We start from the raw sequence: 18,668 nt of genomic DNA on the forward strand, positions 1-18,668 counted from the left end.
GGAGACCTCCGTGGTCTGAGTTCCTGGCTCTGATTTTGGCCTGACCCAGTCCTGGTTTGTTGTGGGCAATTGGGGACTGAACCAGAGGATGGGAGATCTCTGTCCCTCTGTCTTTCAAAAAAAAAAAAAAAAAAAAAAAAAAATATATATATATATATATATATATATATATCGTTGTCAATGTTGGTAGCTTTGGGATGAGGGTGTTTAAAACCTTTAAGCTCAAAGAAAAGAAAAGGGTCTTAAAAAAGATCATTACAGACCTCTGGTTCAAAACAATTTTGGCACTTTGCTTTAAGATCCCTTCTCAAATTCCCACTGAAATGACCAAAGAAATAAAAATACAACAACAGTTTATCAGTAATGAAAAAGGGGGATGAACAGTATCCACACAAGAAAACTAGAAGCAATTTCTTAAACACATAGTTCCAGCAAGGCCAGACTACAGGTAGCTCACAACGTGTGGAAAAGCCCAATGAGAGAGACAGCCCAATGAGGGGAGACCTCCTCCCACTGGGGATGCTTCAGAAGGTGTGCTGCCTGCTAAAGCCCAGGAGGCACAGCGCACCGAGAACTTCAGGGATTTCAGGGTGAGCTTATACTTATCTTAGAGAGACCACAGAAGCCGGCTCCTAATTATAGGAATTATTCTGGATAGAGATGGGGAAATGCTATGCTTCTGGCTACCAAATAAATACATAAAGAAAAATGGGTCACATTTTCAAAAGGAGAAGCTCCCCACCACAGTCATCTCTGGCTACTGCTCCATAAACAACAAAATGATACTGCACTGTCTCCTTTAGTAAAATAAATCTAAAGTTCCCCTCATCCCTGCATCTAGGCCTGAAAGGTCTGTTCAGAGGCTCAACAAGTTACTAACCCCAACTAGACCAGAAAATGATTGAACTATCTGTAGAATATGAACTAATGTCCTCCTATGAAATGGCATTACTATAAAAGAGAGACAACATTAGAATACTTATATTTTGTATTTTCATCAAAGTTCAAGAATATGCTGAAAAGGAGAAACTAGCAATCAGATAAACTTACTTTACATAAATATTTATTTTTATAATTGTTCTGGATGTGATCATTTGCATGTTTGTCTCCCCTACTAAACTATGACCTTTCAACAGTTAGAAACTATTATTTATTCATCTTTGAATTCCCAGGACTTAGCATAATGCCTGGAATAGCAAAGATATCAGAATATAGTAAATGTTTCTTGATTGAATGAGCAAAATCAGAAATTTATTCTATCAGTGCTTACATGTTTAATGTGATTACATAAGTTTTTATACTAAATAGTTTTATTCAAGTATTAAAAATTATTCCCTAAAATTTTTATGCTTTATTCTAATATCTAAACAATGTTAAGGTTACCCATATTAGATACAGACAGTAAGCTAGCATTAAACTACCTACTTCTCTCTTACATTACTGAACTTCACTGGATTTCTAAATATTTCCTCTTAAATCAATAATCAACATTCAAGTAACAATAGACACTATATGAGTATGGCCAACCTGACACAAAACTTCACAGTGTGAATATGTGGAACAGTGTGGACGTGGTAACACAGGAACGGCTTGCCTTTTTCTGTTCCCCCCTCAAAGCAAAAAGAGTCCATGGAATCATCTTGAAAAAGCCTGCAGGTCAAACATCAGACCTGCGCACTGTGCACTGACAGGAAGGTGCTACTCTTGCTATTTGGAGAAAAACAGAAAGAACATGAGTGGTTTCTTCAAGGGAAGATGATTGATGTTATATATTCAAAGATCAAAATATAAAACACTGTTTCAGAAGTCCAGGCAAGTCATTATACATAAATAAATACCTGCCTCAATTTCACTCAAGGGAAACTAAAAACTGGGAGCACTAGTCTCAGCCCCCAGCATTCATACCACAAAACCTCAAAAAATGGGAAGCTCCAACAATGTCAGTAGAGGATTATTTACACTAATTTTACAGACTTAGCAACTAACAGTCAAAGTGTTTCATTGACAAAGAGAATGAGATATAAAAGTTACATTTATGGGGGCCAGTGTTGTGATGTAGTAGGCTGAGTCACTGCCTGCGATGCTAACACCTCATATGAGCGCAGGTTCAAGTCCCAGCTGCTCCACTTCTGATCCAGCTCCCTGCTCATGTGCCTCGGAAACCAGCAGAAGATGGTCCAGGTACTTGGGCCCCTGCCACCCATGTGGGAGACCCAGATGGGAGTTCCTGGCTCCTGGCTTCATCCTGGTCCAGCCCTAGCTGTTGTGGTCATTTGGGGAGTAAACCAATGGATAGACAATCCCTTTCTCTCTGTAAATCTGCCTTTCAAATAAATAAATCTTTTAAAAAACTACACTTACTTTCCATGGAGGTTTAAGTTTTTCAGAGCCCCTGATATTCTATAAAGTGTGAGAACTCAGTAGCTAACTTGAATGTCCTAGACTGGTAAATTTCAATCATTACAAACTCCTGGGTACTATTCAAGGCACTGGGAATATAAAAATTAACAACTTGGGAAGTTGACTGGTAACTGATAAGTCATATCACGGGCAGGGGGTCCTGCATTAGCAGGCAGTTATTCCTACCCCACCCCTCTCGGTAGAGGCAGCACTAAGAAACAAGAGCCAAGCATCCACCATAGTGCACAGCACAAGGGAGGCACTTACAGGAGCCCATTTTACCACCTGCACTAGGCCTTTAAAGCAGGGGGTGACTTGAGAATCTCACTTTTCTCACTCACAATCAAAGGTCCTTTTCATGTGTATGAGACTTTCTGGTTACATCCCCAGCATCTGTTGCCTCCTTTTTCCCTTCCCACCAGATCTAATTTTGTTTTATGATCCATGTGTTTCCTGGAAAGCTGACTCAATCCAACTCCACTCTTGGCTTTAAGCCAGGCAAATCAGAACATTCCATCTCCTTGACCACAGTGACAGTTTAGGGACAGGCATGTGATCAAAACTAGTTAACCAGAATGAACCTTCTGACTTTTGCTGGGAATGCTGGGAGAGAGATAGAGATGAATGAGCCCAGGGGGAGCTAGCAGGCAACCTGGCCTAATGCTGGATCACCAGTCTTGGAAGGAAGGAAGGACAAGGAAGAGCAAAGACAAAAGGAAACCAACAACTCAGAAACAGGGTGCTCCCTGCCTCTCATGAAGCCCACCCCACGTAGAGGCTTTTCAGTTAGAACTGTATTCCTCTCTTTACACCAATCTGAGTTGGAGTTTCTGATACATGCCACTGACTACACACGTGTCCCTAGTTCTCCAACCTCAGAATAATGTAAAAAATAAGGTCTAAATTATAGTTTTAGGCACCTAACGTTAATATATTATAACCAGGCTGGTTATATAATGAAATGGCAGACATCAAGACCATGTAAAATCACAAGTGTAAGCCTAATTGGCTTCCAATGACACATATAATGGACATAAAATGACATAACTGGACCCTTGAGAACCCCTAGAAAAAGGAGGCCAGCAGTGCTGCTAACAGGGGACTTCAACAGTGAGTCCTCCTGCTCAATACCACTGCACCTGACAAACTCCATCTGCAACTGCAGAGAGAAGGAACTGTTTCTTATTTCTACTGACCATAGAAGTGAGAAGCCTTACTCAGTATTGGTCTATTCAGGAAAATTTGTATGGTTGAATTACCAACATTTCAAAAGCACATCATGTTGGTATAAGATTTAGGCAACAAACATTTGACATCCTTGCTTTTCTTCATCCCTATACATACATACACAGAAATATGTATTTATTCATTTTCTGGTTGCACTATTCAATGTATGTTACAGAAATTTTACCCCTAAATACTTTAGCATGCATCTCCTTAGAATAAAGAGCACACACCTATAGAACTACTATAGTACTACAATATTGTTATCTAATTCCCTAGCATCAAATATGCTGATTACATTAAAATGTTTCCAATTATTTTTTTGAATTAGAAAATATTTTATTAGATATTTTCCATATAGTGTGATAAGTATCGATTCAGCATCACTTTAATAAAATATTTATCAAATTACATGGGTGAAATCTGTTGTTTCCATATTTTACTGCAGTGACACCTTCTGTGTTCTTCCCTCCTCCCACTTATCCTTTCTTTTTTTTTTTTAACTTTCATTTAATAAATATAAATTTCCAAAGTACAGCTCTTGGATTACAGTGGCTTTTTCCCCCTTTAACCTCCCTCCCACCCACAACCATCCCATCTACTGCTCCCTCTCCCATCCCATTCACATCAAGATTCATTTTCAATTATCTTTACCACAGAAGATCAACCTAGTATATACTAAGTAAGGATTTCAACAGTTTGCACCCACACAGAAACACAAAGTAGAAAGTACTGTTTGGAGTACTAGTTATACCGTTAATTCACATAGCACAACACATTAAGGACAGAGATCCTACATGGGGAATAAGTGCACAGTGACTCCTGTTGTTGATTTAACAATTGACACTCTTGTTTATGGCATCAGTAATCACCCGAGGCTCTTGTCATGAGCTGCCAAGGCTATGGAAGCCTCCTGAGTTTGCCAACTCTAATCTTATTTTGACAAGGTCACAGTCAAAGTGGACGTTCTCGCCTCCCTTCAGAGAAAGGTACCTCCTTCTTTGGCCCATTCTTTCCACTGGGGATCTCACTCGCGGAGATCTTTCATTTAGGGTTTTGTTTCTGTTTTTGTTTTTTTTCTTTTTGCCACAGTGTCTTGGCTTTCCATGTCTAAAATACTCTCATGGGCTTTTTAGCCAGACCCAAATGCCTTTAAGGGCTGATTCTGAGGCCAGAGTGCTGTTTAGGACATCTGCCATTCTATGAGTCTGCTGTGTATCCCGCTTCCTATGTTGGATCGTTCTCTCCTTTTTAATTGTATCAGTTAGTATTAGCAGACACTAGTCTTGTTTATGTGATCCCTTTGACTCTTAATCCTATCATTATGATCAATTACGAACTGAAACTGATCACTTTGACTAGTGAGATGGTATTGGTACATGCCATCTTGATGGGATTGAATTGGAATCCCCTGGCACGATCCTAACTCTATCGTTTGGGACAAGTCCAATTGTTTTTAAAATATCTCCTATATCCGGGTTTTTGAACCACAACACCATGATTCAATCAACATTCACGTATTATATTTGCTTACCCTGGGCTTTTTTGTCTCAACATGGCATTGGGGGGGGGGGGGAGATGAAGTTCTACACAATTACATTTTCCAAAAATATTTAACATAATTCAACTGAGATATTTCCAAGTTTTACTCTATAACTCCTGGAGAAAATTGCTAAAGGAAAAACCTACCTGGAGGACTGAGAAGCTGGAGGACTTCAGTGTGTTCCATAGCCTGCAGGAAGTCGCTCAAGTCTGTGACCGTGCAGCCTTTTTCACCCATTAGCTTCAGTAAACACAGGCTCGGGCTTCCTTCAGGCTCCAGTACTTTAAGTGAACACTGCTCCAGGTCCAGACAGCTAAAAACAAAGAACTTTCCTCAATATGATACATCTGCTATCCATCTGTCATAGTGCAGGTACCGCAGGGAATAAACACAAGTTGGTGAGTCGAGAGAAACCACTGATGCTGCCTCCTCCTTCTCTATCATGGAGAGGATTCCTCTACATCCCCTCTCCCCACTCAACTCTTATAATTAGTAAATCAGGAGAATGAGACAGAAACCTGGAAATAGGATGTTAGAGAAATTCAGCCTTGAGAGCGACCAAAATGTTTGCCTGTATTTTGGGAACAGGGGCTAGGAAGACCAAAAAACTGAAGAAACACAAGATGAAAAAAAAAAAAAAAAATGAAGGCACTCATTGGATAGAGCCTGCTTCCTTCTGAGAAAGGAGTATGTACTCATTCTATTAGGGAGCTAAAATACCTTAAGTGATGGCACATGCTCCTATATGAACAATACTAGCAATACTTGATATCAACAGAAAGAAAAGCCAGGGTCCAAAAAATGATGCTTCATGGCAGAGTCAATGCTACAAAATTAGTTACCAGAGAAACACTTAAAACACACTGAAAAATGGTAATACACTACCATTTATATTAACAAGGTAATATGTCTATGAGTGCATTCATGTAACAAGACAGAACCATGTATTTTCTGGATGCTACTTTTCTTACCAACTGTATGAGTGTGTGTTCTTATAGATGCACAGCAACTCAGAAAATGTAGCTGGGAAACTGGTAGCAGTGGTTACCCTAGAAAGGAGAACTAAGGAAGTAGAATTCACAGCTGGATTTGCTTTTCACTATAAACCCTTGTGTATTGTTAAATTTTTTTTCACTATGTGCACTCGTCTCAATAATTTTTTTGCAAGTATATTTAAAAAGAGAACCAATACTACTGACTTTTTTTTTTTTTTTTTTTGGACAGGCAGAGTGGATAGTGAGAGAGAGAGAGAGAGAGAAAGGTCTTCCTTTTTGCCGTTGGTTCACCCTCCAATGGCCGCCATGGCTGGCATGCTGTGGCCGGCGCACCGCACTGATCCGAAGGCAGGAGCCAGGTGCGTCTCCTGGTCTCCCATGGGGTGCAGGGCCCAAGCACTTGGGCCATCCTCCACTGCACTCCCTGGCCACAGCAGAGAGCTGGCCTGGAAGAGGGGTAACTGGGACAGAATCCGGCGCCCCGACCGGGACTAGAACCCGGGGTGCCAGCGCCACAGGCGGAGGATTAGCCTAGTGAGCCACGGCACCAGCCCTCACTAGCTATAAAATACAGAAACCAGTCAGTTTATGGGCTGTGCAGAACCAGGCAGCAGCCTGCGTCTGGCTCATGGGCAGTCATTTGCAGACCCCTGTTCTTCTATCTGACACAATGTTGTCTTAAAACTGCAAGCTCTTCTTCATGAGCAGGCCCTCTCTATTCAAACAGGTCACAGTAAGCTCACTGAAAAGAAACTCTCTTGCCCACATGAGTCATTCATAAGTGAAAGATTAAATGAATTTCAACCATAATTGAAAAAGCTACAAGGCTGGACAGAAGGTGTAAAAATATAACAGCGTTGCAACTGGCAGTATCAAGCTTAGCAATAAGCTTTCCTATTACTTAAAAGTCTTATTTTTATTAAGCAAGGTGATTTTAAAACATTTTTATTTATTTTCATTTTACTGGGGGAGGGAGAAATAGTTTCCATTCCCAAATTCCCTCAACAGCCAGGGCTGGGCCAGGTCAAAGTCAGGAGACTGGAACTCCATCTGGGTTTCCCACAAGACTGGCAGGGACCCGAGCCCCTGAGCCATCACCTGTTGCTTCCCCGAGTGTGCACGAGGAGGATGGACTCAGCTAGGACCTGCACCAGGCAGGACTTGGGATGCGGGGTCTCAGCCAGCACCTTAACGACTGTATCACATGCCCATCCCGTTTGAAATATTCTTCACCCTCATCCCTTTTCTTTGATCCAATTTAGTTAAATGCTTCCACAGCATTTATATTATCACCCAGGATTTATAATTCTGATCACAATGATCACTTCATATAGAAAAATGCTTCCACTGAAGTAATTTCAGTAGTAATGTTATTTAACTTACATAGTTGTAAGAATTAGATAATCTATGTGAGAAATAGTTGGAAGGGAAAAAGCACTTGATAAAGGTTGGGTCTTCTTATGCAAGGAAAATATGGGGATATTAAAAGAATATTAAGGCTAATTTCTTAACTATGCTTAATTCTGAAAATGGTTTTACTTTTGCTTGAATATTTGTGAGGAACTATTTTAGTAACCTGGCAAGGTCCTCCCAATCCTCCTGTGACTACTATACTTATTAAGCACTCTTTTCTAAGTGTCTGCATTTATATAATAGTCAATCTACTATTCTTTCTCAATGTGAGACATCATCTTAATAGATTTCCCAATCCCAAATTCTGGACTCTAGACCAGTGGGAAAACAATCTCAAGTCCATGGCAAGATGATAAAAAGGAGAATAAGATTACCTTTTGCTCTGTGATGGTGTTTCCTAGTTTTAAATGTTAAAATGTCTTTTTATGAAATAATGGTGACTACTGGAGCAGTAAAAACAACAGGCTGCAGATGCCTGTGGGGTACTCCTGTTTTGCAAACTTTTTCTTTACCAGTCTATGAAATGTCCGAGTCAAGGAAGCTCTATCAGAAACCATATAAGGTTTACTAACATTTCAAAGGATTATGAGATTTATAAAAATAAGGATGTGGTATGCTAAATATAATTTTTATTTATGATTCTGAACTTTACCATGATCTGATACATGAAATTAAGAAGCTATCTCATTGAATGAGATCAAGTAATGTTTAATTAATGCTTATATTGCTACAAAGAAAATTAAAAGCAACTTGACTTTTTTTCCTTCCAATCAACAAAGACTGAAGTAGACAATTTCTTTTCCAATTCAGATGCACAAAGAAAAACAAATTCTCTCTTTTCATTTTACTGATTTTCCACACAGGCACTGGCTTTCAGTAAGATGATACTTACACACACCCAGCTTTTCTTTCTTTCCTTTTTAAATTCCATTCCTGTAAAAGTGCTTTGAGGTGGTTTCTGCGAGCCCTAATTTGGAATTTGTGATTTAATTAAAAAGACTTATTACTGAATCAAACGGACTTTGCTTCTAAAAAATACCTATTTTTATCTTTACTTTTAGAAGAATATAATTAAATAAGATATCGTACATGTGCAAACCACAGCAATATTTTTAGCTTCTTCAGCTTCTCCTACTGGTAAATTTCCTCTTCGGAATCTTTATCAATTCGATTTATTTATTAAGCACCTGAAACAGCCAGGCATTTAGGATATAGCAAAAAACCCACCAAATTCCCATCCTCCTGGACTTTTCAATCTAGAGGAAAGGTATAGACACTCAGAGATTAACTGTGTATGTGGATTCTTCTACCCAATATCCTACGTGTGTCGGTGAAAACTAACAAAGCAGGGGGATGGGTAACAAGGAGGGAGCTATGGGGAGTCATTCTATTTTTTTTTTTTTCAAGACTTATTTATTCGAAGGGCAGTGTGAGTGAGAAACAGACTGACTGATTGATCTTTCAACTGTTGGTTCACTGCCCAAATGCCTGTAACAGCCAGGGCTAGGCCAGACTGAAGCCAGAAGCCAGCAACTTCATCAAGGTCTTCTACCTGGGTGGCCAAACCCAAGTAGTTGGGCCGCTATCTGTTGCCTCCAAGGTGCATTAGCAGGAAGCTAGACCAGAAGTGGAAGCTCCCTCAAACACAGGTGCTCCGCTATGCAATGTGGCCTCCTTCCCAAGCAGCTGCTTAACCTGCTATGCTTCGATGCTAACCCAGTAATTTTAAGAATTATCATCAGAAAATCCCTGTTAACATTACTTTTTTTAAAAAAAAAATTTTACTGCAGTTCAAATTGGTTTGCTTAGTTTATTTCAATGCCTTTGATGCCAGACCTGGGGGCAGAGACTGTTCAATTTCTCTGCCTTCTCTCTGTGGTGTCCAAGGTACAGACATCTGTGGCACTGAACTTTAAACTTCACTTTATCCTTATTTTTCTTGATCTTAAGAGTTGGCATCCTTTTGCCCAGCTATGAGCAGAAAGGCTTGGGTTTCCTCCATTGTGAGGGGAAACAGTGACGAGGGCATGGGTTGGCATAGCAAGTATCGAGAAACAAAGTCAGAAAAACAAGAATATGACTTTAAAGCAAACACCTGAAAAGGTGATGGAGCAAACTGTGGTCATCTGTGGCGCCCAGCTAGACCTGAGTAAGCAGCAAGCCTAAGGCCCTGCTGTGTTCAAGAAAGGAAGTGAGGCTGGAGTAGACAGATCCAGATGATACCGGAGTATCAGGCCCAAGAGTTAACTGGAAACTGAATGCTGTTTTTCACTCTGAGATGGAAAAGTACCTGGAGGGTTAAGTAAGAGCAGAGGAGAGACAGTCTGATTAATCATTCTCACTGCAATTTTGAGAACAATGTGAAGGATGGAGGAGTGGCTACTGGAATACCATGGTGGCCTGGCCCAGTGACAGTAGTGCAGGGTGAATTCCAGGTACATAGTGAAGCAGTGTCCGCAGGTAGGAGAAGCTGACAACGATGATGTGGTGTAAAAGCTGAGTCATGAGGAATGAACTTGCTGCCCACTGCAGCAGAAGGTCCTTGAAGGAAGTTTTGGCAACCATCAGGGTACAATTACCATTTACCAAAGTGCAGAAAACTGACAGAAGGAGGTTGATGGAGAGACTCCACTGAGATGCTTGCGAGTCACTCCAGAGGAGATGGCCAACAGGAACCCACACTGACAAATCTCAGAGACAGATACTGGGGTACTCAAGCAGGGAAGCCACTGGATGACAACACCAAGAAGGGGAGTAGGTGAAGCAGCATAGAAAAACGGCCACAACGCCTGAGCCTCAGGGCATTCCAAAATTCCAAGGCTGAAGAGACAGAGCTGAGGAGACTTCTTTTTTTATTCTTTTTTTGACAGGCAGAGTTAGACAGTGAGAGAGAGAGACAGAGAGAAAGGTCTTCCTTTTCTGTTGGTTCACCCCCCCAAATGGTCACTACTGCCAGCATGCTGCGGCTGGCGCTGCGCCGATCCGAAGCCAGGAGCCAGGTGCTTCCTCCTGGCCTCCCATGCGGGAGCAGGGGCCAAGCACTTGGGCCATCCTCCACTGCCTTCCTGGGCCACAGCAGAGAGCTGGACTGGAAGAGAAGCAACTGGCACAGAATCTGGCACCCCAACCGGGACTAGAACCCGGGGGTGCCGGCGCCGCAGGCGGAGGATTAGCCAAGTGCGAGGAGACTTCTTGTTAGAGACTTTTACACATGCGGTCATGCCTGTTTAAAGGTGCTGCAGGGCAGGATTTCTGCAGCCAAAACAGCACCTTCTATGGAGCAGATGTGCCACGGCTGATGGTTTTCCTCGGTCCATGTTCCACAGCCCCCTTTCTAAGTTTCCTGCTTTGTGGAATTTAGGCATTTTATGGTCTCCCCAAAGCTCTGCCATCCCTGAGGCCCGGATGTTCCAGCCTTGACAGAAGTTACATAGCTTGGGCAAGACACTTAGAATCGGTGCCTGTGTACTTTGACAGCAAAGGGTGTTTGTTTGGTATTAGATCAGTGTGGAAGGGAACAAGGGCTGGAGGGTATGGAGGGCATTCCTACCTGCACATGGTGAAGGGACTAAACTCCATGCAAGGATCTACTTCGGAATTACCAAAAGCCACCTAAAAACATTTAGAATTACTTCTAATCCCTGGTGGACAATTCTGAACCAGCCCTTAAGGTTTACTTAACTTTTATTATTAAATAAATTATTTTCTAGTTTGTACACCTTGTAAGGAGGCAGGAAAAAAACAAAACAAAACAACAACCAGAAACACAACCTTCTGAGATATTAAGGCTGAGAATCCAGCGACTCTGAGGAAAGCACTTCATGTCCTCCTAGGACTTGTTACCCACCTGGACTAAGCTGCAATGCAATTTCTGCTTGGCACTAGAGAAAAACAGCTCCTTGATCTGCCATCACAGACCCTCTCCTCCCATCAGTATGATGTCACGTTAAAATAACTTTTTGCCTTACACAGAATCAGAAATCACCACCTGACACCTGGCCCCTCTGTTGTCACTGTCCAGTGCTAACCTTCTTAAATCTTCTGATCTCAAGAGGTATGAGCTTACTGTTAAATTCTTCAACCCTCTCCATCCCAACTAACTTCCTTGGAACTAGCCTCCACCATCCTGGAACACTGGTAAGACTCACTTGTCTCTTGTGGAAGTCTCACCCTGAATTCTCAGGTTCCACAACAGCAGGCCCTCGGGTGCTGGTCACCTCTTGCTAGGCAACTGACCCCCCCCCCCCCAATTTGAACCCCAGCAAAGCGGCCTCAGTCCTTTCTGAATGCTGGCTAGCATCGTCTGCAGCCTGTCCCAAAGCCTGACTGAAGGCTTGGGGAGGAAAGCAGAGCACACGACATCACGTTATCCACAATTTTCGGGTTCCACCAGCCACACTTCCTGGCAGGGCTTGCTAACGTTCTTCTCTCTCCTGCATGGCCAAATACAAAATACCAGGCTCTCTTCAGAAACCTAGAGCCATCCCTCGTGCTAGTTAACATCGTAAGACTCTGGAAATCTGCCTCCAAAGAAGATAACTTTCTGCATTACGGTAATTACAGAAATTCAGAAATCTACGGACCTAGGATAATAGTATTTTGGATTTTCTTTGCATAGCTGAAGTCCAATGTTTCCTATTTCAGAAAAAATGATGTCACCTGTCTGCCTGGCTTTGCGCCTGCTCACTTCTTGATCCCTTCCTCACATCATTACTCTTCCATATGGGCAACAATCCCCTACATCATTACTCTCTGCTTCAGTCTCAAACTCTGAAACTCGTTGGTGGAGGCTTAAAGTAGGTAACGCATGGAAACACTCAGCACAGTCTGGTATACACTGTGTGCTCCGTAAACGATAAAACACATTACCTCCATTCATATCCGGCTCAACACTGAGTATGTTATTTGTGAACATCCCCAAATAACAGTTCATTATTAGATCAATCTTTATGATTAGCAATTAAGTATTTGTTAACTTTTTTTTCTCTTCTGGGACTTACAGCTGAATAACAGGCACTCCATAAAGAAAATCCTGAATGAAGGACTCCACTGAGGATTCAGCAAGTATTTATTGTCTAAGAAAGGTTCAACGTATAAAACAGGATATTAAGAGATGTCTCCTTGTTCTTAAGGAATTTTCAGAGAAGTGTCTAAATAACTATGGTACAAGACAAAGTCTAGTCATTTGAGAAGTACAAAAAAACCACTAAGGAGTTAAAAAGGCAGAATGAAATCCTAGCAACGGTATAGAGTAGTGGTCTGGGGCTGCCTATCACAATTCGAGCGGGTCCACAGGTCACGAGGATTTTTCCGGGTAATTGTAAGACCTTATCTACCCCTTCCATTCATTGTCTCAGGACCGCATACTGGAGCTTCCAGTGTTTCCTACATGCATTACAGCAACGAACCGAAATGCAGAAGCCCCTAAAAGCAGCCAGTTCTTGGGATTAAGTCAGAGCTTTAAAGGGCTTTTTAAAATGTAAACGAATGCAAATTTTTGAATTAATTATTTTGTTTTAGACAAGTTCGTTTTTTTTTTTTACCCAGAAATATCATTTGCCTCAATGGTAAAAAGTTAAACATTTGGAAGACGTCTCGGTTTAAATTTCAGCTGAAATATCACTGTATACCATACCTATGTCACATATAACCCCCCGTAAAAGCTCTCTGGGCTCCTCCAAAGCGGTCCTGAGACCAAAACCTTCCAGCACGGCCGAGCGGGCCTTCCAGGCCGGATCGGGACCACAGGCTCTCGCCGGAGACCAGCAGCGCCCTCCGTAACCCGGTTCGGTGCAGGAAGACGGCGCGCTGGTCTTGCCCTGCTTCCTTCTCTCTCGCCCTCCCAGCCTGCGCGGATTCCTGCAGCCCCGTCCTGCCCGGAACCCTCTCCGCCCCTCCTCAGCGGCCCGGGGCCAGCTCTCCCCTCGCCACAGCCTCGGCGGCCGACCCCCACTTCTCCTCCATCGCCAGCAGCCGCGGGGTCCCCGCTGCCTCTCCCTTCCCTAGCCAGGGGTCCCCGCTCCAGCCCCCGACGTTCGCGGGGCTCTGCGGGGGCCGAGCGCTCCCTGACGCCCCCTCCTCTCCGCCTCGCGCCCGCCGCGCTCGCCCCGGGCTCACCTGAGCCGCAGGCGCCCCCGACTGCCCGCCACCTCGGCCAGCCTCCTCCAGCCCCGGCCCTCGGGCGCCCGGTCCAGGCTCTCGCTGAGCCTCCGCAGCAGCGGCTCCCGCAGGCGGTTGAGGGTCGCGCCGGCCAGAGGAGCCAACGGCGGCCCCGAGGGCGCGGCGAGAAGCGGCTGCGAGGCCGGGGGCGGCGGGGCCTGCAGCGGCTCCCCCCACAGCGACATGGCCCGCGCCGGCGACCCCGACTGCCGCAGCTCCCGCCGGCCACGTCGCGGCTCTGGGCTTCCGCGCACCTTCCGCTCGCCCCCTCGCTCGCCTCGGAGCCGCGGAGGCAGGGGGCGGAAGGACCGGCAGGGAGGAAGCTCCGCTCCCCGCCTGGCTGAGGCAAGTTTGCCCGGAGACCCGGGGCAGCCGCCGGCGCGCCAGCCGCACCGAGGGGCGGGGCCTCGGGGGCAGCCCGCCCAGTGCGCGTGCGCGCGGCCGCGCGCCTCCCCCGCCGCCTCGGAGCCGCGGCCGCGCGAGCTTCAAACCGCTGCTGAGCAGGAAGGGGCCGGTGGCTGCAGCTGGAGGAGGAAGCGGCGGAGGAACTGCGCGCCGGTGGCTCTGGCTCGGCGAGGAAGCCTGCGGCGTCGGGGCTTCCCGCGGCCGTGGGAGGAGGCTTGCCTCACGCAGCGCGGGGAGCGCTCGACCTCCGCGGCCCCTGACCGCGCCGCCGCCCTGCTCCGGGCAGCCTCTGGGGCCGCTTGCTTGGCTCAGTTGCGTGTGGCGTTGCGAAAGGGACGTAGTCCCGAGATCCCAGCCGGGGCTTCCATGTGTATTTTTTTTTAATATTTTTTATTTATTTATTTGACAGGTAGAGTTACAGAGAGAGGGAGAGAGAAACAGAGAGAAAGATCTTCCTTCTGTTGGTTCACTCCCCAAATGGCCGCTACGGCCGGCACACTGCGCTGATCCGAAGCCAGAAGCCAGGTGCTTCCTCCTGGTCTCCCATGCGGGTGCAGGGGCCAAGCACCTGGGCCATCCTCCACTGCCCTCCGTGTGTATTTAACACTTGAGCTGAGGCACGTTGAAGACCTCGCAGATGGTGTTTCTGGGTCAGGCTGCCATCCACAGGCTTCGTGATCAGAGCCGACCCTTCCGTGGTACCCTCCGGAGTAGACGAAGTCCATCCCCGGGTTCTTTTCCCCTGTCTTCGCAGCATCCAAAGACATCGTCCCATTGACACAAGGAAGTAACTTAAGAACCGTGGCCAGACAAGTGGCCCCTGGTGCAAGGGTTTCTGGGCCAGTGTCTCGTGCCACTAGCACCCCCACCCTCCATTTTTTCCTCAAAAGGGGGGGGGAGAGAGAGAGAAATGGCATGCCCAAATGCCCACAAGAGCCTGGGCAGGGCCTGGCTAAAGCCAGAGCTGGGAACTCAATCCACGGGTGGCATCTTTTTTTTTTTTCTTTTTTTAGTAATAGGCTAACTTGAGCCATCACCTGCTACCTTACAGGGTATACATTACCACAAAGCTGGAATTGGCAGCTGCAGCCGAAAAGTTAACCCAGGTACTGCACTGTGGGGCATGGCGAGGCTAAACACCCACCTGTCATTAGCGTTTTCATTACCCAAGGCCACAGAATTTTCTACAGCAATAATGTGGACACTCAAATTGTCACTACCATTAGCAAGGTTGGTGCTCCACACGTCACGTTCCTGCGCAGGCAGTAACAGTTCAGAGTTCAGAATGCAGTGTAATTGCTAAGAGCGTGACACCTGGATCCAAGAAAACCCGTTCGATTCAAGTTTAGGACCTCAAGTTACTCAGTTTCTTTGCCACAGGCATTAAAATGGGGCTGGGAAGTTGGTTTCTATGGAGTTGCCGGAATTAAAGGGGTTGATGTACACACAGCACTTGGCTCAGTGGCTGGCGCATCATGAACACTCAGTAAATGCTGGCCGTCACCCCTACACACGCACTTGTCCCTCAGCTTGACGCGACAAGCCTTTGCCAATCGCTGCTGGCGTCTGTTTGGTCTTCAATCACTGAACAAGTTATTTCCTGAGATTCTTACCTGGGTGTGCCAGTTACGGGAATCAAGTCTTCCAGTTGTATTGGAATGCTACCTTTTAATTCTGAGTTTTTTTTTTTTGTTTGTTTGTTTGTTTGTTTTTTTGCAATGTCTTAGCAGCTTCTCAAGGGTGCATTTTCCCACCCAGTTTTCCATCTGGCTCTTTTATAACCTGTCCAGCCACCTACCAACCACCATCCATCATGTACATGGCATTTTATGACTGGTCATTTTCTCTCAAATATTAATAGTTCTGCATGAAATCGCTCCTGTGGTTCTCTTCTGGGACACAGTGGTATAGTGGGAAGAACGTGACCTTGAGAGTTAACCTCTGCATTTGGGTTTCCATGCTGGTGTGACTTGGCAAGTTAACTACTCTGAGCTTCAATTTCCACATCTGTAAAAAGTGGAAGATAATAGAACCCAATAGTATCACATCCTGGCTGGGAGAAGTAGGTGCAGCATACATGAGTGCTCTTAAAATTGCCACATTAATTTTGGAAACTACATAACAGTAATCTAGTTTCCTTTTTTTATTTTTGAAAAATATTTATTTGAAAGGCAATGTTACAGAGAGGCAGAGGCAGAGAGAGAGAGGTCTTCCATCCACTGGTTCACTTCCCAGATGGCAGCAAGAGCTAGAGTTGTGCTGATCAGAAGCCAGGAGATAGGAGCTTCTTCTGGGTCTCTCACACAGGTGCAGGGGCCCAAGGACTTGGGTTATCTTCTACTGCTTTCTCAGGCCATAACAAAGAGCTGGATCGGAAGTGGAGCAGCTGGGACTTGAACCGGCACCTCTATGGGATGCCAGTGCTGCAGGCAATGGATGGTCTTACCCACTGTGCCAGAGCACTGGCCCCTTGAGCTTCCTTTTCTATATTAATCGTTATGTCTATATAGTTAGGAGAAAACTTGAGAGTAGTGACAGATCTTTGTCCCTTAAGAGTTCACGCACATCTATAGTGTCCTCGGAAGGTCCTCCTCATTAGTTGAAAAGATAGAGATTATTGTGAATCCAGGCGATTTTGCAGGAAGCTCATGGTTTCATTCTATGGAACTCCACTGATGTAATCTTCAAAACACTCATAGACGTGGAAACTGACTCATAGGGGTTTTTTTCCTTTACACAATTTTGCTATAGATGGTACTTCAACTAAAAATGCCAGAACGATATCTGATTTCATAATTGGACAGATTTTGCAACACTTGCAGGACAAAACCTGCAAGTCCTCCAATGGGTATGCAATGAAGGGAAAGGAAAAAGGAGTTATGTGGCTTCAATGACGCTCATCATCTCCCTGCCCCTATGCCATGCCCGGCACCTTTAGTGACCTCTCTGACTCAGCCTCTGCGTGGGGGCCGCTCAGGCCTCCCTCGGACACAAGGCTCACCACAGTCCCTGGAACCCATTCTTGACAACGTTTCTCCAAGCAGTAGTGGCATTTTCTCCTTTTAATTTCAACTTTGGAATAGTAGCTAAGTGTCCCAGTGGTTGTCCACGGCCTTCTTTCGTGGTGCTCATCTGCACCTAAACCCTTCGTACTGACCATGATTCTGTTTACTGGCATAAATGTATTCATCCATTCCATCATTTATAGTTATTATGTGCCTTCCTTGTGCCAGGTTCTCTGCGCTGTGGTGCAGTGGGTCAACGCCCTGGCTTGAAGCGCCGGCATCCCATGTGGGTGCTGGTTCGAGACCTGGCTGCTCCACTTCTGATCCAGCTCTCTGCTGTGGCCTGGGAAAGCAGTGGAGGCTGGCCCAAGTCCTTGGGCCCCTGCACCCATGTGGGAGACCTGGAAGAAGCTCCTAGCTCCTGGTTGGATCAGCGCAGCTCTGGCCATTGTGGCCAATTGGGGAGTGAACCAGCAGATGGAAGACCTCTCTCTCTCTTTCTCTCTCTCTCTCTTTCTTTGCGTCTCCTCTCTCTGTGTAACTCTCACTTTCAAATAAATAATCTTTTTTTAAAAAAAGAGAGAGAGTATAAATCATGATTCTCAACAAATATACCATGGTACTCATGGAAAAGTAGAATTAAAATATTATTTTGGTGAACTGAAATCCATGCATAGTTGTTTCTTTTCTCTTTTTTTTTTTGACAGATTAGACAGAGAGAGAGAGAGACAGAGAGAAAGGTATTCCTTCTGCTAGGTCACTCCCCAAATGGCCACTAAGGCCATGTGCTGCACCGATCCGAAGCCAGGAGCCAGGTGCTTCCTCCTGGCCTCCCATGTGGGTGCAGGGCCCAAGCACTTGGGCCATCCTCCACTGCCTTCCTGGACCACAGCAGAGAGCTGGACTGGAAGAGGAGCAACCGGGACAGAATCTGGCGCCCCAACCAGGACTAGAACCTGGGGTGCCAGCGCCACAGGTGGAAGATTAGCCTAGTGAGCTGCGGCGCCGGCCACATAGTTGTTTCACAATGTGCATCTCTGTGAACTTTTTGAAGACTCTTGTGTGCATGGGTCTCAAACTTTTAAATCTATTTCCACAAACTTTTTTAAAGCCCCCTCATACAGTGCATATGTGTCAAAGATTTTATGTAACTCATTAATGTACAAGTGAGCCAGACAGGTGTTACAACCATTTCAGGGGAAAATCCAAAGACCAGATAAACATGTAAGCCCACCAGGAATGCCAAACGAATGCTTCACAGGTGCAAAACCGGCTTCCTCCACATAGCAGAGGGAAATCGATTACACGCCAAACTACAGAATTTACTTATTCACAAATAGGAATTATTTGCATTACTATTATTTTTTTTTTGACAGGCAGAGTGGACAGTGAGAGAGAGATACAGAGAGAAAGGTCTTCCTTTGCCGTTGGTTCACCCTCCAATGGCCGCCACGGCTGGCGCGCTGCGGCCGGCGCACCGCTCTGATCTGATGGCAGGAGCCAGGAGCCAGGTGCTTTTCCTGG

The 18,668-nt window shown here is 45.2% G+C and overlaps 1 protein-coding gene across 3 annotated transcripts in view; it reads right to left on the minus strand.

The window, feature by feature from the left end:
- The window catches only part of MALT1 (MALT1 paracaspase), a 67,144-nt gene extending 53,069 nt beyond the window's left edge, over positions 1–14,075 (minus strand). For 2 of the 3 annotated variants that reach the window (XM_051851182.2, XM_051851181.2), the window contains exons 1-2: positions 13,693–14,061; positions 5,314–5,480 (exon numbers count right to left, since the gene is read on the minus strand). In XM_051851182.2, the coding sequence (XP_051707142.1) occupies positions 5,314–5,480; positions 13,693–13,919 (394 nt within the window). In that variant the 5' untranslated portion in view covers positions 13,920–14,061. Of the gene's footprint in view, positions 1–5,313; positions 5,481–13,692 lie in introns of all 3 variants that reach the window. The other variant, XM_008261416.4, reaches the window with a different exon arrangement.
- Between the last annotated feature and the right edge of the window lie 4,593 nt (positions 14,076–18,668).

The sequence above is a fragment of the Oryctolagus cuniculus genome, chromosome 10, assembly GCF_964237555.1.
Source record: "Oryctolagus cuniculus chromosome 10, mOryCun1.1, whole genome shotgun sequence".
Classification (NCBI taxonomy): domain Eukaryota; kingdom Metazoa; phylum Chordata; class Mammalia; order Lagomorpha; family Leporidae; genus Oryctolagus; species Oryctolagus cuniculus.